Source organism: Camelus bactrianus, chromosome 6 (assembly GCF_048773025.1).
Source record: "Camelus bactrianus isolate YW-2024 breed Bactrian camel chromosome 6, ASM4877302v1, whole genome shotgun sequence".
In the NCBI taxonomy this organism is placed as follows: Eukaryota; Metazoa; Chordata; class Mammalia; order Artiodactyla; family Camelidae; genus Camelus; species Camelus bactrianus.
The window spans coordinates 93,310,210-93,337,390 of record NC_133544.1 but is presented as its reverse complement, the minus strand read 5'-3'; the positions used below and the strand labels follow the sequence as shown (position 1 = coordinate 93,337,390).

At 43.3% G+C, this 27,181-nt stretch overlaps 1 protein-coding gene across 14 annotated transcripts in view; it reads right to left on the bottom strand.

Moving 5' to 3' along the window:
* Positions 1-401: 401 nt before the first annotated feature.
* The window catches only part of CSNK1G1 (casein kinase 1 gamma 1), a 150,233-nt gene continuing 123,453 nt past the window's right edge, over positions 402-27,181 (bottom strand). For 2 of the 14 annotated variants that reach the window (XM_074366350.1, XM_074366349.1), the window contains 3 exons: positions 22,809-22,919; positions 13,603-13,709; positions 402-6,370 (listed from right to left, as the gene is read on the bottom strand). In XM_074366350.1, the coding sequence (XP_074222451.1) occupies positions 6,316-6,370; positions 13,603-13,709; positions 22,809-22,919 (273 nt within the window). In that variant the 3' untranslated portion in view covers positions 402-6,315. The other 12 variants (XR_012507758.1, XR_012507759.1, XR_012507760.1 and 9 more) reach the window with 12 other exon arrangements.

Below are 27,181 nucleotides of genomic sequence, written 5' to 3'. Positions count from 1 at the left end.
ACATCTTCTGTCTGTATAGATGTTCCTCATTAGTAGAGCAGAATTGCAAAGCTGCTATTTCAAACCTGCTCCACAGAGCAGATCCTAACTTCCTGGTGTTCTACCACCTATGCAGCACAGGGACACAGGAACTAGTTTGTGAGTGATTAATGTCCAAATTCTACCAGAAATATTTATGAACATTCATCTTTTTTTTTTTTAACCAGAAATATTTAAAGTGACCCAGAGGAGAGGGCAAAGTTCAACCCAAAAGAATGAAGCAAGAATGCCGAAGTATTAGGCATTATTTTCATTCACTGGAGTCTTGAATCATATCAGAGTTAGTCTCCTAGCCGGATTCTTAGTTACAAAGAATCAGGAGAGATTAAAACCAGCCAAACCAACCAACCAAACAAGCAAAATTAGCCAAGAAAGGTAAGACATTTTATTTTACATACAAAAAGGGTGCAAACTGAGTCCTTTCCTCCCCAAATTGGGGAAGAGGTATACTTAAAGATCACATTTGTGTTTTCCATGGTGCCCTAGGAAATGGCTACTCTGAGATAACATATCAAGACCCATTTCCATTTTTCCCAAAGAAGGCTACTTCCTCTGAAGAGGAGTTTTTACTTAATGGTGTACAAATCTCTCTCCTGGAGGAACCATTTCAAATACACTTGAAACTGACATTCATGTTTAAAAATACTCCAAGTTTCATTTTCACAGCTGAGCTTTGCGACCAGTGCCAGGGTTTATGAAACAATATTACATATCTAAAATAAAAGATAAAAAAAGGCATTTAACAATAATCAGACACATCCACACATCAATTAAAATTGATTTCCACAGCTGATTTATACATTATCTAGTTTTAAAAAATTGCAATCAACATCCCAACATCTTTTTAAAAGTACAATGGGTCAAGATTAAAGAAACAGACAAAACAATATAATAAATTAGAGCATGTAATATGTCCAATGGGAACTGATGAAATCAACATTATTTTCCATTGGGGGGTTTATAATATTTTTGGTTTCATTTCTATCTTTTCTGTTGTTTTACTCTTCTGCTTGATAAATGGGGCTCATTCCAAGAGCCAGCTTGCTGCGGTGACACTAATTTGAGAAACTCACTTGTTACCTGTTTACTTCCGAGAATATTCAGGAATACGTGGTCCCAGCAGCCTGGGCTGAGTCTTTATGGAAGTGAAATGCACACAGATGAGCTGTGCACACACACACACACACACACACACAAGCATAAAAATGCAACAACACACACCCATCTGTAAATATATTTCCCCCTCAAAGAAATGGCTCATCTTCCTGAGACATTCCTAACAGACTGATAAGCCTCTTAAAAAAGCTTTCGGTGTAAGGGCTGGCCTGGGATTTGGTCTGGAGCTCATGAAGAGGAACACTGAAAGTCTCACCTGCCCTTAAGGAGGGGACTTGCCGGGAAGGGGCAGTCAGGACATCTGTCCTCTGGTGTGGGTTACAGGGGTGACTGCACTGCATCCCATTTACTACCATGGATAGCCCTCTGCTTTGAAGGTGGTGATGGCACTGGAAAGACGACTGTGAGGAGTAAAAGGAGAAAAATAACAAAATAAATTCTGTCCACAGAACTGAGGTTTCTCTATATATAACATTGAGTTTGGTAATCAAACTAGAAATATATGGAGTACAGGTTCACTTTTTCCTTTGTAATACAAACTGAGCTACAAAATAAACACTGGAGTGGACTTCCTGGTTGCTTTTTGAGGAAATATGTCAACTACTACTGTGTATATCCAGGGAACCTACTTACTATTTGGAATACAATGGAGAAACCTATTCTTTTGCAGTCACTTGCAAAAGGAATTAGGAAAAACATATTCTTAAGAGTGCTTAATTGATCAAAGACTTCCAAGATTCCTTATCTGTGGGTAAAACACTACTTAAAACTCTGCAAACCCTCTAAAGGACCATGGTTTCTTTTCTTTCTTATTCAGAAACAAAATCACTCTCTTCCCCAACCAAATAAAAACAAAAACAAAAACCCACCCAAGAAAACAAAACCACAGGCATCCCATTTTGATTTCTACCAACCTACCACAGGGAAGACTGGGAGTCACTGGCCATCACCCTCTAAATGGGACTTTCCTGGAGCCTTGGAGTTGGTAGAAGAATCCGAGACACATGCCTGTTGCTCAGGCCAATCCAGATGGAGAGCCAAGTTACCCTGGCTCCTTAAGGGTTTCTGGAATTCATCGGCCCAGTTTGGAGCATTGGTGGGGATGGTGGCAGTGGCCTGGCAAAGGCAATTTTGGCTGTATGGCACTGCAGGCTCCCAATCTGAGAAATTCTGGCCCTAACGTGGTTCTGACACTGAAGATGATGTTGTCAGGGCAACACATTGGGAATGAAAACTGGCTGAAACATGAAAATGGAAGATGTGACCGCGACATGGGAGGCATGTGGACTTGGGAGATGACGCATCAGAAGAAAGATGAAGTTCCTTAGAGGAGATGCTTTCCAGGCTGCCATGGAAGTACTTAAGATACAGGTTATGCTACTCACTAAGAGGGGGGACAGGGTATATCTTTTGCATAAAAAAAAAGTTAAGGCTATGATCTTTAAGTAACCACCGTGGCGTATCACTACCATTACTCACTTTTGACAATGAAAGTGGTTACTAAGACTGAGAACCAACACTGAATATGTACTCCCAATGTACATTTCCAGTGAAGTTACTTTAGAGGTGATGGACACCTCTTCCGGCTAATGGCAGGGGCTGTTTCTATGAACCTGGAGTTCACTGAGAATGAACAGGCAATCACACTTCTACTGGAAACCTCAGGACCCTGCTGTCTCCTCTTGCCCCTACGTTCTAAAGTAAAGTGAGGCTTTAATTCGAGGCCGACTGAGTCACCTGACTCGTACCTTCCTAGACCCTGTTTCCTTGTAGAAAGACCCAAAGTGGCAGGAGAATGTTAATTACGGCAGTCATGAAAGCACATTGCTGCTGGCACACAGCCCCACCTTGCAGAGCGGTCTGGAGCGAGACCACTGGGAAATGCCAAGCGGGTATACAGCAAGCGATCGGCTCTGACAAGCCGAGACTGCACAGACACCAGTCATGCTCTCGTCACAAGGGAAGGACCCCATAGGTGTTGGTGGATTCCTGGCCTGCTTGCCTCAATCTGCTCAGGACGCAAGGCCTGAAGGACCGTGGGGTTTGGGAGGACTCCTAATGTCGTTAGTGCTTAAGGCTAACTCAGAAATATCTGCATCAATCCCAAAGGAAAACATCCCCAGGCATCCTGCTTGTGAAGCGGAGGAGCTCAAAAGCTACAGAGCAAGTGGATCTGGGTGGGGGGTGGGTGCAGGGAGTGCCCAACCCCAAGGAGCTGGCTGAGGAACACAGTTCAGCGACTATAGCAAGAGGGCTGAGGAGGGAGCCCTGACGGGCTGAGGGGATGGAACTGATGGCCAAATTACTCCTTACTTTAAGAAAGATCACAACAGAATGCCCCAGGGGTCTGGGACCCCCTTGGAGGGCCAGTGGCTCTGGAAGGATCACCGCTGCTGTGCACGCCAGGTCCTGGGCTCTTCACCTGTCATGAAAAACCAAGTATCTAGTAAGAGATGGGGGTGAGGGGGGCAGAGTAAGAACAGTGCATCAGGAAGACTCCCCCAACAACTGCTCAGGTTAAGTCCCTCAAGAGCTAGACTTAAAAAAAAAATTTACGACTCCCAAAAGGTCACAAACCCAGCTGCAAGAGGGTAGGCCCTGCAGCCAAGCTGGTAACTGCCTTTACTTTTTTGTGGAAAAGGGAGTGGGGAGGCACTTAGTGGGGTACAGAGTGCCAGGAATGCTCCCGGCTTTGCCACCATTTCCCCTTGCCCTCCCTTGAGAGTTAAGGCTTCTTCTATATAGGGATGTGTAAGTTTCTATACAGGAAGTCAGAGTTGCCCAGATGCCAACTGAGAAACTATGTAAGCTTCAGTGATGGTGCCTTAACCACCAGGTAATGTCAAAGAAGCAAACCCCACTATTTAAAATCCTTGTGGGGAAGTGGTGTGACACTGAATCTTTCAGCCACTCTGTTTTGTTTATAGAAAAGTTTCTTTTAAAGAAATGAAAGATTACGATGTTTACATAAGCTAGGCAGGTTTGAGGCCAGTGACGTGCTATTTGCTAGCCAGGACCCAATGGGACACAGGTGAAGCCCAGTAACTCGGATCCACGCTACTGCAGCTACTTCTGCTCCATGTAAGATACATCAAGCGACTTGTCAGGAAATGCCAATTACCAGGAAGTGTCCCCACAACCTCCAGTCCAAAAGACAGCCCTACACCTCAAGCCAGAGGCAATGACTTGTTCCCCCCAAGTGCCCAGACGAAGTCCCCAGCCACTGTCCTCCGTGGTGAGCTCTCTCTACTCCCAGATACAAAACCTCATCCCCTGCTGTAATTGATCCTTTCTTCTCTAGCATATCTAGAATGAGAGGTCACTGTTTGGATAAGCCACTGAATTCAAATGAAAAGCAAGCATGAGGTTAACTCCATACATCAATGACTTTTCAAGCAGTGAATGAGGAACCGAGACCCTTCATGGCAGTGTATCACGTGACCACACCACGGGGGAGGGGACAGCGTACCGGGGACAACGTGCTCGAGATGTGTGGCCGTCTTCTCTGGAAGGGGTCTATCTATGTCCAAGTGAGAGGATAATTTCAGACCTTTCATTTCGGTCTTCTCTGCCCTGGTATCTTCCAGCACTAACCAGTCTTACCTTCTCATTCACTACAGTCCCAAGTACTGAGTCCTCAGCCTGCTACTATGGACCTGCTGGGAGAAGATTTGCAGGAGCCTGGTTTCTGATAAGGCAGGCCAGCCCAAACGCTGGAACTCAGCTATTGGGGCAAAGAGTACACACCGATTTTATTTCCTGGCCCTGTGATGAGCCAAATCCTGAGGTTCCTCTGGCAGTTGGAAGGCAGGATCACTTTCCTCCTTTTTGTCCACTGGTGGCAATATGGTGGTGGCTGTTTCATCACTAATTTTGTCCCCCAAGTCACTAAGGAAGTCACATGGCTATCTAGTTGGAAGTCCCTGGCAGTGGAGGAAACAGACATTTCAGACTTCTGTGTTAAGCATCTCCTTCTCTGGGATGAACTGTCTCCTGGCCACAGTCTGGCTTGGCTGGCTCATCCCATGTGCTGGGGAGCTAGGTTTGTCCAAACTGCAGGCTGATGAGGTCAAGAGGCTCCGGCAGCGACATTCTTCAGCAGCTGAGAAGATGAACGAAAATTCAAGTATGCTTCCCTGCCAACCTGAGTGTTCACTCAGGAAGACGCAGAGTTTTGGCTTCTTCTCTTCTTCTGGGTGCTGCAGACCCAACTCTTTCCACTGAGAATGTCCTCTGGACCCATGTTCTCTCTGAATGGCTTGGCTGGCCCCATCCCCCTCAAAACAGAAAAAAAGTAAAACTCCCAATATAACCAGACACAATATGCATCTGCCATGTTTTTTTTTGTTAAAAAACAAAACAAAACAAAACAACAAAATAACAACTAAAAGTGCAATAAAGTCAGTTTTTTCCTTTGCTCAGGACAATCTGCATTGTTCTGCTGCTGTCTGAAGAACACAGTTCGCTTGTCAAGAAAGCTAAGAACGCCAACACGCAGGGACAGTAGACTGCAGACTTCTCACAGCTTTGTCCTACAGTGTAACTTCACAGGAGGGAGGGAGGGAGGGAGGGAGGGAGGGGCCTGCACCCCCGGGGCGGCGGGGGATGGAGGCTGCACAGGCACGGAGGAAGAGGCAGCCAGACTGCCAGACACACCTGGCAAGTGGAGAAGGTGCTCCTCCAGCCCAGGCCTGCCTCTTCCTCCTACTTTCCTGGCCGCACCCCCAGACTCTTGAGCTCCTTCAGCAGACAAAGCCTTCAACTCATTAGCTTTGATGCTGGAGAGGGTTGAGGGTGCGGCAAGAACCAGGAGTAAACTAAGGGGAGGGAAGAGAATAGTAGTCCTTGAGTTTTTGTGAATGACACCTTCACTGTAAACAATAGGAAGGAGAGTCAACCAGGCAGCCAGCCCCAAGGGCCAGCAGTGGAGGCCCAGCAGCTCTGGGACCTGCTCAGAGCCGCAGGCAGGCAGGGAAAGCCACTGACCCTCTGGGCCCTGGCTGCCCACACTGGCTCCTTCTGGGGGCATCTCTTTTCTTCTTTTTGGTTTGGATCTCCACCCTCCCCCACAGAGGAGTCCCTTCCAATGAGAAATGGCAGGAGCTGCAGGTGCAATTGAGTCAGAGTCCCCGGGGCCTGAGGACTCCTGGGAGGCACTGGTCACTTGTGGCGCTGAGCAGTCTTCTTCCTTTTCCTCTTAAAGAAACAGCAGCACCTGGAGCACAAGGAACACTGCAAGTTAGTTCTGGAGGCCTGCAGCTGCCAACAGATTTCTGCCTGCCTCTGCTCATTGCAGGGGATGAATTTCTCCCCTGGAACCCACCCACGGGGCCGCCCACCATCTAGAGCACACATACTGGAGGCGGTGGGCAGGATCTGCCAGGAAAGCCAAAGGAAGGAGATGCTTTATTCCAATCTGCAGCCACCAAACCTAATTACCAAAGCGTGGCAGGCTAGGCAGGGCCCAAACAGGCATTTTTGTAAGAAGGATGAAGATGGCTTATTTCCTAGTCTAACACCCCAACCTGGATGTCTCATCTTTTTTTTTTTTTAATTTTTTTCAGTGGGGAATTAAGTTTATTTGTTTTTAATGGAGGGACTGGGGATTGAACCCAGGACCTCCTACATGCTAAGCACACAGTCCACCACTGAGCTATACCCCGCCCCGGATGTCTCATCTTTTATCTTGAACCAAGGTTGGGGGGTCCTCAGGGCTGCATAAGAATACGCTGCACTGTCTGCCCCTTGGTACAGAGGGCACAATTATTTAATGCAACTTCGGCCGGTATGGAGGCTCAACTAAGGCAAACAAACACCATGAAAAACGTGACACTTGGAGCTCTGGGAAGCTCTCACGATGCTTCTGATGAAGGACTAAGGATTCTTTCTAGCCCCCGCCCTCAACCAGCAGGCTGGAGTGGGCAGGAGAAGCCCTGACTTTAATAACTGTGGGAGCCCAGATCCCGTGAATGAAATCACCAGAGCCCACTCTTCGTCCAGAGGGGACCAACGCCACAGCTGATCACCAGGAAGCATCTGGTTGCAGGGTCCTCCTCAACTTAGCCTCCCGAGACTGCTGCTGAACCAGACTGGGTTCAAGCACCGACCCCGCTCAGGGTGGCGGCCGGGCCTGATCTCTTCACAAGCCCTCCAAGCGCTGCCTCTGGGGCAGCAGCCGCGGCTCAGCCACAGCCCTCGAGTGCCCACTCCTCACTCCCGGCCTTCGGGATAGGGAGCATCTCTTGCTTGGGCAGTGACTATTCCAGAAGGGGGAGATGAGGGCGGTGGCAAAAGATACGTCTTTTCCAGGAAGCTGACACACGAGCAGTGAGAATGTGAGGGCAGAAGGTGGTGGATGAGTCCAAGGGGCCCAAAGATGGGGGGAGCACAGCTGGAGGCAGAACTCAGTCCTGCTGGGCCCTTGAAAGAAAAGCTTTTCTCAGAAACCTATCTTTGGCTCTTTTGCCGAATCCTTCTGGGTTTAATGCCAAAAGTACTTACATGGAAATAAGCTGTTGCTTACTTCCCAAACCCCGAAGTTCTCCCCTGTAGTTAACATTCCCTCCCTTTTCAGGCCCGTGGTATTCCTACACCCTAGGTATTAAAAATCTGGAGAAAGTTCCTTGGAATGCAGAAACAGATGTTTACATACACAAAGTGCTGGGCTTTAACCATATCTGAATGAACTGAGCGTGGAGATTTCGGAAATAAGAGCTTCTTAGGGAGGTCTTAAAATTTTTTTTCCAAGAGTTACAATGACATGTGTAATGTGAGTATAGTCACTAGATAAAGTGTCTTGTGTATTCAGAGACTGAATAAATGCTTAAAAAAAAAAGTTTTTGATTATTTAAAACAGTTCTCAATGGAATCCCTAGGGAAGGAGTCAAGGGGAAAAAAAAGTTTGGGTTGTTTTTTTTTGTACATATGCTTTAGAAAACAGACATTTTTCAAGGTGAATGCCCTGAAATTATTTAGCAAGGTGAATTAAATCTCATGGGAGCATCAATGTTTCAACAGAGCTACTGATTCCCTGTTAACCATGACTGAGGGATCATTAACATTTAAGTCAACTTCTCATTCTTTTTGGAGAATGCTAAGATGATGATTTTGTGTTTTTAAGTAAGGGCAATCATTAAGAAGTTTGAAATACTGTTTTGGTCCATACAATTTCTCTTTTACCTCCTCCAAGGCAAGCCGTAAGAAGTAATGTCTGCTCATAAGCATATTATAACTTGACGTGCAACGCTGAATTCACTGGACTGGAGGAGAGTGTGAGCCCTGGTTTTCAGAGCCCTGGATTAATTCTTGCTAGTTACCGCAGTTAAGGCTTCGGCAGGAGCTTTTAATAACTCTACCCAGGAGGGAACAGGCTCCACAACCTATTCTTCAACTCTTTGGTTTTGGTGGTGACTACCAGCAACAGGACCTGTTAAGCCTGGTTAGATCCCAGACCAAGCCTGCTGACGGACTCCATTCAGATGTTTTCCTCTCAGAAGACAATGAAGGCAAGTGATCAACCGTTCTTGAGTCTCAGGTTTCCTTCCAGGTGACTCCTGATTGGCTCTCCCTTCAGCTGTTACTTTACGAGGCTTCTCGTCTTTGCTGTCCCTGTACGTCCTTCCCTCGCTCTACCACCTGGGTCAAGCCTCACGGCACCCACTAAGTCTTCCTTGACCTTCCCTGCCAACGGTGACTTCTCAAGGGACAATAACCTAAGTGTCCTGGAGAACTACTTGTCCTGTCAAGTACACGTGTCTTATCTCTCCAGCTAGATGGCACCTAAGCTCTTTGGGGAAGGCCGTGGGATGGCCTGGAGTTCCAGGCACAGAGTGGATGAGCACAAGGTAGGCCCTCTATTTGCAGTTTAGGATCATGTGACTAACATCTCACAAGAAAAAAACAGACCACGACAATGTCAGATTACAGAGACACATGTTTGCTAAATAAATAGGCCAAATGTACTCCTTGACACCGTAACTCTACAAGTTCTATCTCTTTAGAACCCAGTTGTTATCTTCAATACATCCTTGTCCCTGGGGAAACCCTGTAGGCAACTTGGCTTAGCCAGTTAGGGTACAGAGACTGGTGCCCAACCCAGTCACTGAAGACAGACAGAAACAAGGCAGTCAGAGAGCCCAGCAGACATTATCACCACAGAGAATATTATCTCAGGCATGCAGACCACGGGGGAGAGTTACGATTCCACACTGCAAAGACCAACTCGCTCAGGAGCCCCTGAAGGTCACGGGCAGCATTCAGGAGGAGAGCTGGGGAGGGGGCTCGGTCCTGCAGGAAGAGTGTGCCTCACCAAACATGGATTCTTTAGGGCTTCCCCTTCAGCATACCTCGTGTTGTTCCTAAGAATGCATTCAAGGAACCTTCTGCAGGAATGGAAAAGAGAGGCTCCAGGATCGCATTAGCCAAGTCAGCCCTTGGCCTACGATGCTCTCTTACAGGAAGGGGAAGGGAAGAGGAAAAAGAAAGGGAACAGAAGGGAAGAGAAGGAAAGACTACAAACGAAAAACAAACAAAAAACTCAGAACAACAACATCAAAATGTCCACCTTTTCCCCAAAAAGCAATTCTCTTATTTGGAGAGACTCATATTCTAGAGACAGAAGAACCAGCTGAATCAAAAAAGAAAAGTCACAGATTTTTCCAAAGCTGCTTGAATTTCAAGGTCGGAGAGCAAATCACAGAATGTGAGACTATCTGGCAGCGACCCTCCCTGGAGCTGTGAGGAACAGTTAGGTTCTGATTCTACGACTGACACAGTCACCTGGTCTTCCTGCCTCTGTCCCTCTCTGTCTGCTCAAACCTGGTTGTATCAATTTGAGAAAAAAGTCACTAAAATAAAAATGAAGAGATAACTTTGTATACTGTGGGCTACCGTTTTGACAGGAGGAGGCAGCAGTGAGGTGGGTTGGAAAGGGAAGGAGGAGCAGATTAATTCCTGGCTGCAGGCCTGCCCCATCCCCACCTTGCGGCTCGAGTTCCCCAGTCGGGGTGGGTAATGACACAAGATGGCATATGGAAGCCACTGCGTGTTCCTAAGGCATTTTGCTTGGCTTTGCCAACCCCAGCCTAGTCAGGTCCGCTCCCCTAGCGTGTGGGCTGGAGACAGGGACTCACCACAGGTTGAGCATTTTCAGGCAGCTACAGAGTGTGTAAAGAGAAAAACACAGAAAGGAAGAGAGAGAAAGAGAGATATTAGTCCACAGAGGTGAGATGGAAGCAACTCCCTGTGAGCCATGCAAACATGCAGTATGTGTCTGTGTTTAGTTTCTTCCTCTGGCAAGGTAGGGTGAGCAGGCCCAAGCCACTTGGTCCCTGCATTGAAGTGGAGGGGCAGGCGTCTGACAGAAACATCCGGTGAGAGCTGGATCTCAGTGAGGGGCAAGGCAAAACAGGAAGAGCTGGTGGGAGCCCCAGGGGTGGGCTTTCCTGGGCAACTTCCAGGAAGGTAGCAGGAGAAAGAACATATGGCCCTGCCTGTAAGAATTCAATCAGGCACCAAGGCTGAGCCATTCTGGTTCCCGTGTGAGGTCTCACCATGCAGTTTGTTAAGCTAACCTTGCAAACGTTCTGAGGGAAAGAGAAGTCCCCAGCCTTTCGGTAAGTCCAACCAAAGCAGCCAGCATTTAGCTCTTCCTCTGGAGGGGAGAACAGGCTTAAGAAGTACTTTATCTTACTAGGAGATGTCTCAGTATGGAGAGTAACTACTCTGGATTAAGGTCTGACTGCCAGAAAAGGGCCTAGACCCCACGCATGTTAATTCTCAGGGGAAATGAGGTCCACGCTGGCTAAGTGACAGCTAAAGTCGGTGGATAACCAAAAATTCCCGTGTTCTTACCAGAACAAAAGTCAACCAAAAAGCTGCTTTGCCTCAGTGCCCTTTCAATCATACTTAAAACAAGGACACGTGTCCTGTAGCTAGAGAAAAAGGTAAGTTAGATATTTGTTTATAGAACAAAAACCGAGATCCTGTTGTTTCTCTCCTCCTTTACACAAAACAAGCTGGATGAGGAATCCAAAACCAAAAGCTTGGAAGTAAAGGTTTCACATCGTCTCCCCAGCAGTACCCTGGCTGAATCTTAATAAAGGCAGCAGCCCCTTTTTCCCCCACAAGCAGGCTGTATCAGGGCCAATGGCAGCACGGCTGTGTGCAAGGAGTTGTTTGGGACGCCTGGTGCTTCTCTAGCTGTGACTTTTTCCTGTGAAAACAATCACGCAGGTGGACACGTGGCTCTTTCCACGTCCCCTCCCCATACACATAGGCCAAGCAGAAAAACACATGGCTGTGCCCTGACAGTGCCCTGGGCGAGATGGATTGGCAGCGCATGAAATCACTAGGGGAAATCCAGCACACAAAATGTCCTAAGCTATGAGCTTTTGGATGACATGTGGTCAAATACTATTGCTCCTTTCTGGGTTCCACACCTTTTAGAGAGCCCAAACCTGGCACTGGCTGCAAAGAGGCACAGTGGTCCTCTATGCTACGTGGGGAGACTTTAAACTCTCTTTATATCCTAGGATTTAGGTTACACCAGAACAGAATACACCAGATTGAAATCACTGTGTGAATGGCCCCCTATCTTATACACAGGACACAACACCACACTCACATATACGATTAGTGTACACATTTACCAAAATGAAATGAGATAAAGTGGGTTCAAAGATAAACCTGTATAGGTCATATTTAAGACTAAAGCCCATTCAATGCTGGACTCAAAGTATACTATTAAATCCAGAGCTCAGCTTCTAGCCTTCGAAGTAATAACCGTGACAGTGAATTGGGAGCCAGGTGGCGGTGGGGGTGGGGTGCGCCTGTCTTTCAAGTCTAGACAATGTGTGGATCAGATCACATCCAGCAGATGTGATCTCCCAACCTCAGCTGCATACTTGAATCACCTGACCTTTAAATACTACTGACGCTCATGTCACATGCTGATAAATTAAATCAGAATTTCTGGGGCCAGGATTCAGGCATCTGCATTTTCTAACATGCCCCAGGTGATTCCAAAGTTCAGCCAAGGTTGAGAACTCAAGAGGGTGCAAGTACCACATTGTTTATTTGGGAGAATGAAGTTTTGTCTTGGAAAAATTGTGGGCACCATTAAAATTTCCGAAGTCCTTACTAGCATTACAAACTCCCCCTGCCTTCCTTATGTATCAGGGCCTTGTATTAACCAGGAGAGGATTATCTGAAGCTGCCTACAGTCAGCAGGGACTCAACAAGAGAGCGTCCAAGTCATCCTTGTTGCTTTTTATCTACTGGGGAGGAATCCTCAAGTCCTGGCTTTCCAAGGAAAGGACCGCTTAAAAGCAAAGTGAGCTCGTCACATAGATAGACGGACAGCAGAGCAGAGGAGTGGGTGAGGGAGCAGCTGTGCAAAGCTTGTCTGGAAGGAAGAAGCAGGTCTTGATTAGCCTCGCATCACCTTTTACTCAGGCGTGAGCATGCTGTGGCTTGTATGCAGGCTATCTGGGGGCTCCAGAGACCACGTAAGGCACGGTATCATTATAAATATGTTGCCTGCTTACGAGAACAAGATACTGGGATAGCCTAAATGTTCTCCCAGGGTTTAGCAAAAAAGTCATCCGTATCGGGCTTGGCAGCAGTTACTGATCTGTGAAGGACTTCTCTCTCCCTTACCTAATGCAGTCTTAGAGTTTTCATCTGGACCTGACTTTGGGACGGGGCAAAAAGGGAGAGGAGTGACAGAAATGCCGCTTTTGCAGCAGAATCAGCAGTTACTTCACCTTCTACCCCATCTTCTAAGAGTTTAAACACAGACCATGCAGAGAGCACCAAGGGGCTGGTGGCAGGGGCAGGGCAACACACTCACATGCAAGAGAAGCAGAAAACGGAGGCGGGGAACCTCCTCGTCCTCTTGGGATTCGTGTGATTTCCTTTCCTGCCCAAGACTCTTTCACTCACAGGTGCAGAGACTAGTTTTCTTGGCTGACTTATCTGAGTCTCTCTAAATTCACGTAAATGTGAACAAAATAGCTCTGAAACCCTTGTCTAGGACTACGCATGCTGAGCGGTTAGCCGACGACCAGAAATCGAATGCTGTTCAGCGTGACCCATGGTTTAGATAAGCAGATTTTTTTCCTCTGTGTCCCTGAGGGAGCAAGAGGCCCCAAGCCCCAAGAAGCTCACGACTGCTGTCTGCTGTCGCTCCTGCACCATGATCCTTTTAGTTCACTATGTCTCTTGCCCCCAGTGGACTAGAAAAAGTGGCTGTCTTTCCAGAAATCACAGCTAAAGAAGGGCGGCAGCAGCCTTAGGGTACCATGCAAAAAAGGAAACGATCAAAGGAAGAAAGCTGTGGACACAAGCATGAGGAGTCCGGTCGAGATGAGCAGCACACGAGAGGAAGAGACAGAGAAAAGGTCTTTCAACCTATGACTCAAGAGCCCCCTTGAAAGACGGACGTACTTAGCTTCCTCCACTACCTCCACCTCGGCGTGAGCTGTGATCGGCGCGTTCGAGTGGGCTCCCGTGGGGTCGTCGACATTCAGCTCTCCATTGGTTGAGCTAACCACCTGAAACAGAAGGACAGACAGAGTGTGACAGACACCATGGTAACAGGAGCCTCCTGCCAGCACCGGAGAGGGTCACTAAGGGAGATCGGGTCTCTAGCTTAGATACTAGCCAGGCAGGGTCTGGAATGTTTGTTTTCCTGGGTTTGGAGGCCAGATGTCCTAATTTAGGGAGTGTTCCCAGACCCGTATCATGTGAGAACGTAAAATTCATCGATGTGATCACATAATGATAAGAACTTTCATAATGAATGCCTGCTGTGTTAGGCACTGTGCTACATTGTGTGTGTGCGTGTGAATTCAATCTTCATGAAAATCCTATGATATAGGTCATATTACTCTCTTCAGTTTTACTCTTCTCAGTTTATTATGCTATAATTATATGCGGACTCAGTGATGATGTTAAAAAAATTTCTAAAAAGGAAATCAATAGTGAGCATCAGAAACTTATAAGCAATCGCACTCTCCTTCAGAAATTTCTTCACGGCTTTGGACCAGTGGTTTGAAGTTTCTCAAATAAAGACTGCCACATCCTCGCTGGTGAGGGGACAGACGGTAAGGAGACACTTCCCCTTGGAAGACCGGTCTTATTTCAACAACCTTTATTTCAGGCTCAGTGTCATCTCATTTCTCACTGACGGTCCCCGAACTGTAACTGAAGGCTCTCACTCCTGTCATCTGGTTAATGTGGACCCGATCAGGCTCCTCTTGCTTGTGCAGCTGCTTCTGCCACCTGGTCTCATTTCCAGCACATGAGTCCTGTTTATGTGGGTGCTGGGAAGTGGGAAAAGGGACCCCGCTGGGCAAACCACTCTGCTGTTAAAGACCTTGGCTGGAACATGGGAGAGAACCACAAAATAGGATAAATGGTTCGGGTATCACATGACCTCAGGTAAGTAACTTTTCATCTATTTGAGACTGTTTCTTATAGGCTGATGTGAGAATTCTACCAAAAAATGTATGAGGCAGGGTCTGGTACGATACCTGGTGCACAATAATGGAGGCAGCTGAGCACAGTAAATAGGAAATGGGCTCCAGACTTACTCAGCCCTGCGGCTGAGCCCTAGTTCCACCACTTACTTGCTGTGGCTCCTTGGGCAAGATCCTCACTCTTTCTGTGCCTGAGCTTCCTAATCTGTAAAATGGGGAAACAATGCTGCTTACCTAATTGGGTTACTGTGCAGACAGTCCACAGAAAGTGCTTAGCCCCTGGTACATGGTAATGGCTCAACAAGTGTTCATATTACTCTTATTCCCCCTCCACAAATGTTTGTTCTTATCTCCCTCTAGATCTGGGGTCCTCATCAGCAGTTAATTTGCAAAAATCTCCTGCACAGTCATAAAGAGGAAGGTGGAAGGAAGTGTTTAATATAAGGAGTTTTTGAGGTATTTATTCAAAGAGGAAAGGGCAGGCAAAGTGAATACTACTCTCCAGTAGTCTATGCCCACCATTATTTCTAAACCAGAAATATTTATTGTTCTTATTAATTATACAAGCTTAAAAAAATTAAAACAATGCTGTATGGTTAGTCAAAGAAACACACAACATTAAATTGGACTTAGCCATGAGAGACCCAAATTTCTGCTAGTGATCAAATTTAGCATTTCTGATTAATGGAAACCACCTGACCATATTTACCTCCTGACATGATACAAAGAATACTCTATAACATAATCTATGTAGTACTCTTGCAAAATAATCTCAGTGTGATGGAAAACAGTGGACAGATCTAAAATGCAGGACATTCTAACAGACAACAAACCTTGATTCTTCAAAAAAGACATGCCTCAAAAATCTCTATTTTTTTAAACACAGGGTGACTGTTATAAATGAAAAGAGACTAAGAAATTGAAGAGGCACAGCAATGAAATGCAATGCATGAACCCTGCTTAGACCCTGAACATTGTAAACTTAATTCTGGAGACAACTGGGGGAATGTGATAGGGACTGTACATTAGATATTATGGCATTACTATTAATTTTTTCAGATGTGACAATGGTACTGTTGGTTACATGAGAGAACGGCTTCATTCTTAGGAGATGCAGATTGAGGTATTTTGAGATAAAATGTGCTTACAAATAGCTTAGAAAGCACCCCCTCCCCGAGTTAAAGCAAATATGGCAAAAATCATAATAATTTGTTAATCTAGGTTAAGGATACACACCGGCTCACTGCACCACCCTCTACCCCCTACAGATTTGAAAATTTCAAAATGAAAAGCTGGGAAAAAAGCAGCAAAAATGAAGTCAAGGACAGGTTTACAGACTGGAAAACCACAATCCCTCATGCCAATGCGGTCCTAGTCATCTCCTCAGCCTACATGTGCTTCTTGTGGGCACATTCTGGCTGCACACTAGTGATAATGCGGGTAAACTCATTCTGTGAGCACGAGGGTTAAGGGAGAAATCACAGTAAGTTTCTAAACAAAAAATTAAGTAACTAGACAAGATGTTAAAATGTCTTGGCCACTACTAACATGAATGAAGCAAAAGTAAGCACCAACCCTGCAAACTACCTGGTGACTCTGGGTCACGGCCCAGCTTACAGCATTTCACATGTCTCAGACTATAATTTCTCCTTCGAAATGTTACGGAAACGACAGGCCAGTCAAGAAACAAGCACCACTCGGAGGGTTGGAGTACTCAGATGTATTACGCCGGCGGGCTCAGAGGGGTTTCTGCTCCAAAGCTCTGAGCACCTCCAAGACGTGCACATGAGGTTTTATAGGGTAAAGTACAAGCTTGGGGTATTTGGCCAATAGGCATGGAACAGCTTTAGCAGCATTATCATCACAAAAGTGGAGGCGGGGAGGCAGCAAACCAACATTCCAAAGCCAGATATGTATCTTTGAAAATCCAGCTGGCTAGCAAAAAAACATAAACAGCAAACCAACACTGATAAACTTAGATTTACAAGTTAGTCCAGCAGAACTCAGATCAGTATTCCAATACTTAGACTTGTGAGTTATCTTGTTAGCCCAGCCCAGCCTCTCCTTCACATTCCTAGACCTGTGAGTTATCTTGTTAGACCAGCCCAGCTTTTCCTTCACACTATGTTGCCACTTTCCCCACAAGCAATGTCCTTGGGCAATCTAAGGAAGAAGTTACCCTATTCTACAGACTAGATATCTTGTCCGTATCCATGAGTATCTGGTCTCAAAAGAATCGGGCACAAAAGGGAACCTTACCACCAGCTGTCTAAACTTAAACCTGACTTGAAATACACCTAGGGATCAATGGCAACTAACCTGGGTCTCTAAAGCACCCACTTAATTGTTTCAGGTTGGAAGCAGTTTGTCAAACCACTGAACTGTTGCCTGGACGTGCAGTGGGACAAACACTAGTACTGGTAACCACAGTGCTGGATTCCAGCCTGGCTCTACCATCAGCATGCTCTGCGAGACTAGGCCAATGGCCTTGCTCCTATTTACCTCATAATTACTGTGGTAGTTAAATGTAACGATGTCCAGGAAAGCAATTCAAAAAACTGTAAAGAACCTTATGAATGCAATAAATTATTATTTGAAACAGTATCATTTTTATAGTTTTCCACTGAATATTTTAGAATAGTTTAATTAAAAAGTAAGTTTTATTTGTATACCTGGAATACAGATAATTGATTTTGCTGTGATCACTGACTAATATTAATCCCACAGTCCTCTGGCTGCAGCACACAAGACCAAAGCAATTAACACAGGACCATCCGTGAAAGAGACTAAGGAGAGGTACTATTTTGAACATTAGTCCTTAATATTGGTAACTTTTTTTAAGAGCCTCAGAAATTTAAGTTATTAGCCCCATTTTCAAAATGCTGCCATGAAAAAAAGAGACAGGAAATACCAAAGGAAGCAGTACTTTAGCTGATAATCAACATTACAATCCTACTTCTCCAAACTAACATGTGCGGTAATTCTCTACGTTAGCTTCCCCATCTATAAAACTGGAGTAACACTGACCTCAACAAGAGATGACAATAACTCTAAATCATAAAGATTTGAGCAAAGTAAATATTAGCTAAATGTTAAACGTCATACTTTTTTTTATGGGCTTGATTTTATTTTTATTTTTTAATTTTTTTGGTTTTTGTTGTTTTTGGGGGGGGGGGGTTTTTAGAGGAGGTACTGGGGATTGAACCCAGGACCTCATGCATGCTAAGCACTCGCTCTACCACTTGAGCTATACCCTCCCTTAAATGTCATTCTTAAGTCTCATGCCCTTGCTTGGTGTTGGAGATTTCTAAATACTTCCTATATGTTTTAATTCAAACAACTATAGAGTCATCTTTCTGAAAGAGAAAAATATTCTGTCTTTTTGAATTTAGGCCTTCCACATGTGGAAGATCTGTGGAAATACTGGAACAGTGAGGACCACAGGGGACCAGCCCATTCAATGGGCTGAAGTGGGAGTGCCCATGTGCCCTGTCTCACCTTGCTGTTCCGCCCTCCCTCTACCACGGCCATGGTGTCTGCAGGTCATCCGCGTTAGGCCAACCACAGCTCCACCACATTAACTTCGGGACGTGAGACAACTCACAAATACGTGGCCAGCTGCTGTGCTAGAAAGGTATTGCTGATTTGGTTTGTAAAAAGCATAGCCTTTACGAGTTAACAAAAACTGGGGCTAAAATCAAAGAGGCAGATATAGTGAGGAGCATTTGAGTTTAACAGTTTTAGGGAAACTGCACAACTGCCTGTCCCCATCCAAGTATCCAGGGAGCTGGGAGAACTTAGTTTTTCAGAGAACAGAAGGAGGTTGAATTTTCAAAAGAAATTCTAATTGACTCTCAATTCTAATCCACAACCCCTCACAGTGGACAGCAGGAAACACTGTCCAATAAGCACCTCTGTGTTCCAGGAACACAGATCCAGGAAACGGTTCAGACATGGCTGGCTCTGAGGGGTTTCCCTTTCAAAAATGATCATTTATCTTTGTTTTATTTTCTACTTACAAAGCAAGCGTGTTTGTTGTAAAAAATAAGTTACAATATTAAAAAAAGGCAACATAAAAAGTACCAGTGTCCAGGGACATCATCACATGGAAGTGGCCGGTGGGAAATTTGGTAATGTTCCTTGAGAATAAGGGTATGCAAAGTATTTATTATGTAAAAGGACAAACAGTAAATATTTTAGACTTTGTAAGGTATAGAGTCTGTGTCAAAACTACTCAACTCTGCCACTGTAGCAAGAAAGCAGCCCCCCAACCCCAGCATGTAAACAAATGGGTGTGGCTGTGTTCTTCTAGAACTTGATTTATAAAAGCAGGCAGAGGGTGAGATGTGGCCCCACTGGTTATGCTGCCCACAACTACTCTACATTTTCTTTTTCCTTCTGCATACACTAACCTAAGTGTGTGGGTGTGTGTCTGTATTCTCTTTGACATATATTATTTTTCCATATATATATATGAAAATTAATTAAAATGGGGTCAAATTTATACCCTGTTTTACCACTTGCTTTTCCCACAATATATCTTGGACATTTTCCATGATACTCAGAGATCTCTCTCCATGGTATCGCAGTATTTATATTTGTTTAGTTAATGTTGAACTGGGATGTCCTGTAAGTGTAAAATACACACACTAGATTTCAAAGACTTGGTTAGAAAAAAAAAGGTTAAATATCTCTAATATTTTTAATAGTGACTACATGTTGAACTGTTTTCGATATACTGGCTTAAATATACTATTAAGGTTAGTTTCACCTGTTTTTTTACTTTTTAATGTGACTACTAGACAATTTAAAATTACAAATTAGACTCATTTCTTTTAACAGCATTTTCTAGAACAGATATATTTAATATCTGTGCATTTTTGAGGGATCTTTATCTGAAACTAGATGCACTGGATCAAAAAGTGTAGATATTTAAGATTTTCACAGATATTGCCAAATTATCCTCCAAAATAGTTCTTTTTTACATTTCAACAATAGTAGATAGGCTATTAATAAACTTCAAATTTTTGTAAATAAGATAGTTAAAAACTGGTATGTGTGTATATAGGTATATGTATTTTTTTTAATTGTTTGGTTTTATTTTTATCAGTTATATAAGTACACTGTAAAGAATCAAATATTTCTACAAGAAGTCTTAGGAAAAACAGTAGTGTCTTTTCCCCATCCCACCATTTACTCTTCCTTTACAGCTGATTCCTGGTTTTTACCTCCATATCTCCGAATAACATGCGTCTTGATTTGTCATTTTTAGGCTCTATAGTCACCTTTTCCATCCTTTTATTCTCCCGCTTTAGTTTATACTGTAATTGTGACCAGACTGATCCTTGCTGTTTACATTACGACTATGCTGTGACTTGGAGCATATACCATAGTTCTCTCTCCGTCCCTGTACAATTTTTTGGTTTCCATGTAGTTAATTATCTTTCAAAATTTACTTTTACTTAGCTTTATATATATATTTTTTTGTTAATCACTCATTCTGACCAAACTTTGTCATTTATTTACTTTCAAGATATTCTGACATACCAGTATCCTAGTCATTTCATTGTGGTAAAACTGCTCTCAAACCCTCCTGACCACCTGTGTTTGTGACAGGCTGTCCTCTTCTACTGGAGTACAGCTGTCACCCTGGGATTTCCTAATTTTACCATTACATCGCTTCTTCCCTGTGTTGGATCTCTTGTTTCCTGGATCCCATTATTTACTCTTTCTTGGTTTACTCATTTATTTTCATAGTGCACATCCTCCTATAGCTTCAGAAGAAAGAATGCATGAGAAGTCTTAATTTTGAGACCACATATTTTTAAAAACATCTTTATTCTATATTCCAACCTGGTTGACAGTTTGGATGAGTACAGAATTCTCGGTTGGAAATAATTTTCCCTCAGAGTTGTAAAGGCGTTGTTCATTGCCTTCTAGATCCCAATACTGCCTTTCAGAAACCTGAAGTTATATTAAGTCCTGACCCTTTCTTTGCATATGATTGTTTTCTCTTGCTGGAAGCTTGAAGGATCTTCTCTTTGTCCTCAGTGTTCTGAAATTTCACAATGATGTACCCTCGTGTGGCTCTACTATCCATTATGCTGGGCACTTAGTGGGCCCTTTAAATCTTCATGAGTTCTGGGAATTTCTTTTATTAACGATTTCCTCCCCTCCACTTTCTCTGTTGTCTCTGGAATGCCCATTATTTAGAAATCAGATTCCCCTTAAATCTTACATTGTGTTTTCTCCTATTTTTATCTCTTTGCTCTACTTTCCGGGAGACTTACAACTTTATCTTCCAAACTATTAAGTTTAAAATTTTTCTTTTTTACGTTTTTAATTTCTAAAAGCTTTTTTTGGGGGGGGGGGTTGTTCTTAGAATGTTCCTTTAAAAGTAGCATCTTTTCCTTGCTTCACAGCTGCAATATCTTCTGTCTGAGAATTTTAATAACAAAGTATTTTTTGTGGCTGCTGCTGTTTGTTTTGGTTTCTATTTTATTCATGGTTTCCCTCTGAAGTCTGATAACGCCTGATTGTTTGTTCATATTTAAAAGTGGGAAAGTGTAAAGTTAACTGGCACTGTGAGTTCAGGGGTGGGACTTATGGATCTCACTGCGGAGTGATCTGACTGGGCCATTTTGTTAGGGAAGCCCTGTTGTCAGTGTGCTCAGATGTTGTCTTTGGGGCTGGCCAGATTCCCCAGAGAAGACTCAGTCTCCTGCCTGGAAGGTACACACCTGGCTGTCAGCATTTTCAAGTACTAAATGGGGAGAGCAGGCAGTCAGCATGCACACAGGCATTTAATCTCCTGTTTTCCTGTATAGAATTCTGTCCCTAAATGTGCCTCGGACTTACTAATCCAGAGACCCTCTATTTTGCCCTCTCCAAAGAACAACAATTTTGGTCTCTGCTGGGGAGGAGGAGAGCATTTAGGGATCTCTGGCTTCTTAAACAGACTTAACCCAATCTTCTTTATTTTAGCATATGCCGCTCCGCACCCACCTTCCTCTTATAGAAGGCAAATTTCTGAGCCTTTTGGGGATTCTCTTGTGTAAATAGGCTCTTAGTTTTCCCCTATATTAGCTTAGAATTCAGTTTTCTTGGGACTCCTAAGTCATTTAATAATTGCCCAACTGCTTTCCAGCTTCTAACATTTGATTCTGTTGCCTCCTCTTCTGTTTTCTCCATCCTTACATGGATTAATGCCTTAAAAAAAAAATCTCTTTATCATTCTTTTAGTGTTGTTTCAGGAGGAGATGAGAGTAGATCTGTATGTCCAGCCCATCATTTTTACCTGGATGTTCCTATGGGAACATCTTCGGTTTATAGGACTGAAGCTATCTCGAAGCTGTCTAACTTCCTGAGAATAACACAATCTTCATGTAAAGGCGTATCCTAGACAATCCAGCCTATCAAGATGCATTTCTGTGTGCAAAAGGCATGCCTATCACTTTATAAGAATTTATATTTGGTAGCTCTGGGTTCACTTGTGTGTCCCAACAGCTGGTGTTATGTACCAGTATGAGAAAAATATTTAGATTAAGAGTTTTAAAATAGTGATATATACGAAAAGTTAAGAGGCACAAGATATTCTTAAGTACAAGAGAGACTTGAGATTCAAAATAGTCCAAGTGAAATCAGAAATAATTCTCTGAGATGACACTTTTTCCAAGGAGAAGAAAGAAACAGCCCAGCTCCCTGGGTGCCTACTCATCAGTGGTTGAGTTGGACCGATGAACAATCTCACCTTACGTGCTAGGGCATATATCATTATAATGAGCTACATATGCAGTCCTCTATCCAAAAAATACTTATTTCATTAATTTCAGGTCTTTACAGTTAACAGACTTGACACTAACATACTTCTGCCTTGACATTATTTATGGTTTATGAGTGGATCAAGGCAGCAGGATTGGTTTAACCAGAAATCAGTATCAGAAATCTATAAACATTTCTTAGTCAATGACAACCACCAGCAACCATCTCAACAAGTGGTTCTTACAAGTCCACCTGGGCAGGAAATCAACACACAGATGTTCAGTTAACTATAGAAGCAGCTCAACCTTTCAGTAAGTTTCCATTCTAAAGGGACTCGAGTTTCCAAAGCAAGCCAACATTCTACCAGCCAAGCTGGGAAGGCCAGGAAGAAGCAATAAAGGCAGTAAGTACCTGCACTGATCCCCCATGGCGGTCTGCAGCCAAGTGAGACGTCAGGTACGAGGTATTGGTCTGCCGGCTGGGCTGGACTTCCCACTCTCCTCGGCGCTCTGACGATGCAGTCTGCTCAGGCATTAGGAAGCATGAGAGCAAGATACGGAAGGAAAGGTGAAGCAACAGCAAGCAATAACAAAATCAAGTACATTAGTGTCCCTGAGGGTTTTATATCTGTTTTGGATTTTGAACTAACAAATGCCGCAGAGCAATGAGAAAAAGACAGCTTGGCTACATTCATTTCAGCCTAATGAGCCAACACATGACAGTCTACAGCATATCATCTCTGCCCAGACACAGAAAAACAATAATCACCAAGAGAGGAGGTTGAAAAAAAAAAAACTATCAAAAGCTGGAATCATCTCTTATTTTCCATATTAGTAAAATCTCAGTAACCACTAAGCAGACCAAATTCAGAATGTTAGGATCATTGGACAAAGGAACAACCATACTTACAAATCATTTCACTGATTAAAGATCTGTCTAGATAGACTATAATCAATACAGAAAATTCCTAGCATTAGGAATCAAGATAATATACCTCTTCCTTAAATTGGGAGCCCACTACTCTCAACACAGACTTCCACAAGGCTTTCAACTAAGATAAAATGAGTAGTGGCTGGAATATGCTTTCTTACCTAAAAGAATGAATAAAGTATCTCCTCAAGAGTAGGTTCACAGCCAAGAATATGAAAGGATGGGGGAAAAAACAAGGCTACAACGTTTTTCAGATTCCTCTAGCTAACATAACAGCCTCTAGCCTGGAACTGGAAAAAGCTGAGATATGATTACTATGAACCATTTCCTTCCAGAAAGCAAAAGGCAGGATCCTTTCCCAGCAAAAGAGGGCTTTCAATACAGAAGCTCACTGGGTTCTGCTTTCACCTTTGCTTGCCATTCAGGCTCTCTTCACTCCTTCTTTACCTGTTTTTTAGATCTCACACTATCCTGATCTTGCTCATATGTGATATTTGTTCAGAAGAATCTGTCTGGGTGCCTCTTCCCCTGTGCCAGATGGCTGAGGAGGTGTTAACATCATGATGCTCAGCTGTAACAGTCCTAAGGCTCTACAAAAATGAAAGATGAGGTGTTGGAGAGGCAGCAGCGAGGCATTAGTAAATCAAAGTTTAATTGCTGCTGATATGAACAGCAGCAGGGGCTGGGATGTGATACTGCTGCTCTGCACGAAAGCTAGTAAGGATGCTATAAATATTAGAAACGTCCGCAGCTATAAATGTTGTATTCTATAAAAAAGAAAAGGAAAGGTGAAGAAGCAGTAGTTTGAGGCTCCATATCACTCTCCCCCTTCTGTACCTCCTTATTGACTAGAGCTGTTTAAAGCTCATCTATAAATCACCAAAAAGGCTTTTCCTGTTTAAAGAAAAAAAAGCATCCACCAGCTACAATTTACTTATCTTCTTTATTAATGGAATAAGAAATTACATGGGTACAGCACTATAAAAGATTCTGGCCACGTTTTCTGATATCCCTCAGGGAGTGAGCATATTCTGTAAGAAGGCAGCTGTATTAACTTGCTTGCTATATAATTTAACAAGTGAGGAGTTTAGTTCCATACTGCTTATCATATTTGAGAGAATCAAGCTATGGAACATATCCCCCGACTCCAATTATTTCTGCCAACAGAGGGTCAGATGTTTCGTTTTCCCAAAATAAGGATAAGATATTCATATCCTCAGAGCACTTAATTTCATTTATTCTCACTTCTGGAGATTTAAGAATATGTCTTCCTCTAATATTATAAGCAATACCTGTAACTAATATCTATCAGTGATAGCATCTTCAGTTCTCTCTAGGACTTATAAAATTGTAATATTTAAGTAGATTATTTAAGCTCCTAACCTACTATACAGAATTATCAGTTCTCAGAAAGTTTAAGTGCCTAAAAAATATCCAGAGATTTATAAGCCATTTGGTGGTGTTCTGAGTTCTGTGATACGTGTTCAATGCAACTACTTCTCTCATGAATACTGTTTTGCATTTGTTTTTAAGGCAGATGAAATGTACTTAAAACCCTCATATGCTTTTGAGCTTAACAAAATCCTGGACAGTTGGTGAGCTGCTATTTCTATTTTTACTGAAATGCATATCAGAAATCTGGTTTGAGGGCTGAGCTCATTTTCCTAGCCGACCCCATGCTCTGAGGCTGGGGCTCTCCCTTCTGAGTAAAATGGCCCACATTCTGCCCACAGAACGTGTATCTTCTAGGCCTTTCTCTTACCTTCTGAGATGGCCTGTAATCTGTTTATGGAGTGTACATCTCTCTAAATAAATCTACTTTTACTCAAAAAAAAAAAAAAAAGAAATCTGGTTTAATGCTACTGTCTGACTGACTCACAGGGATGTGTACTTGTTTACAGTCATTCTAGCGAAATAAAATAATTTGTTGGCATAATCAAGATTTTTGTCTAAATGAAAGCAGCAAGACCTTTTTTCAAAGGCCTAAAAGTCATACTCCATCTCCATCCTCAAAGTGATGTACTATTTATCTTTTAAGAGAAAAATAATGTTAGTGTTCCTGATTGCTTCACAAATGCTTCCACTGTGACACGTGAACATACAGTGCTAGCCTGCTGCTCGCCAGTCCCTTCTATATCCACTGACAGCAGCAAAACCAGGCAACAGACCTGAACCTGGGGTTGTTGGTTTATTTCTTTGGGAATTGTTTTTCATCACAATGCTAAACTCTACGGCTATACTGGAATTTAAGGACTTGGACTGGGATCTAAAAGTTGATGCAGAAGGGGTTATTTGCTAGTTTTAGAAACCAACTGAGTGCCAGGAGCTAAATGAAAACAAGGAATGTCAACAACCCCAGGACCCTGCTCGTCTACTTTCCCTTGAAAGGTGTTCTAGGCAAGGCTGTGTACACAGGGGTTATGATCTGGCGTCATCTGCACAGAAGCCAGTTATACTAAGCAAACCAGCAGAGGAGACAGGCATGTAAACCCTTCATTCTTAAAGATCACTCATGCACACGTGTTTGCCTAAAAAGCAATGGGAGCATCCACGGGTAGAAGAGTCATTCAGCAAAACCAATCTCTCTGCATTACTTGAGAGGCAAAGGTCCACATGGAGTGTGTAAGTCCCCAAAGGCAGCAGCAGGAATCTCAAATAGTGGGAGTTTCTTGGGGTAATGCTTTAAAATCTTCAGTTGTGACTGTACTACCTGCATGGAAATGCTTGGTTTATTATCTAGTAGGCGAATGTGGAAACAAGAAGGCAGCAATCCAGCACAGCATAAATCAAAGGCAAAGCTGGCAAACACAGAGAAGGGAAAACACGGAAGCCTGGTAGAAAAAGCCAAACCATCACATGTGCTTAGGGCAGAGGAGGTAAGTCTCTCCCAGCAATCACTTGGCAGGATTCATGGACAGACAGTGGGGAGACCAACACTAACAAGAGGGCAAGAAAATGCAGTCTGCAAACACCTCAGATAACCACCTCCATCTGTGGCTTGAATATTATCTCAAATTTTTACTGGAGATAAAGCTACTTTTCTGAAGCACAAGGCAGGCAAACATCTTCCTCCCGTTGTAGCAAACAAATCATTAAATTCTATATAAAGTTATTTTGAAAAATTAAGTTTGGTTACATCTACAAAGAACTTCATTCATTTTACTTTATGGCTCTTAAAATGCTTTAAAAGTTGTCATCTACAGAGAATATTTCCGCCTCCCATGTCATTCTTCTAGGCCTCATTATATAATTACAGTCTTCAACTATAATTACCTAGAGACTGACTAGTACCAAAAGGTTAGCAATGAATACACCGTATTGCATTCTGTCTTACAATTCTCCCAAAATGAAACAAAGTTTTAATATAGTACATTAAAATATACTATATAAAACATATGTATTATTATACATGGTATATATTAAAATATAATTTTTTAAATATAGGGGGCAGGAAAAATGGTAAAGGAAGCATCTTAAAAATTTGGGGGGTATATATCAGACCTTAGGTATGAAATGAAAAAAAGCTGGTAAGGTTATTGAAGTGTACACTTTAACAAAATCAAAAATATCCTTCTATCAAGTTCACAAAATAGAACCAATTTTTCCCATGCCAGACAGAGACTGTTACATGAAATCCGTTAGGTGTGCAAATAGTGACTTCCTGTATTCCACAAACTTGATTAAATATTAGTGATGTTTGAAAATCACCGATAACAAACTGGAAGGGATTATTTCCAAGCCCAATACTATATAAGCCCAGAGAGACAGTAGTAGCAATTCTGTGAAGTGCTGAGAAAAATCACAGGAACCACCCTAGAGGTTTGAAACTCTCTAGTCAAATCCTGCCCTATTCT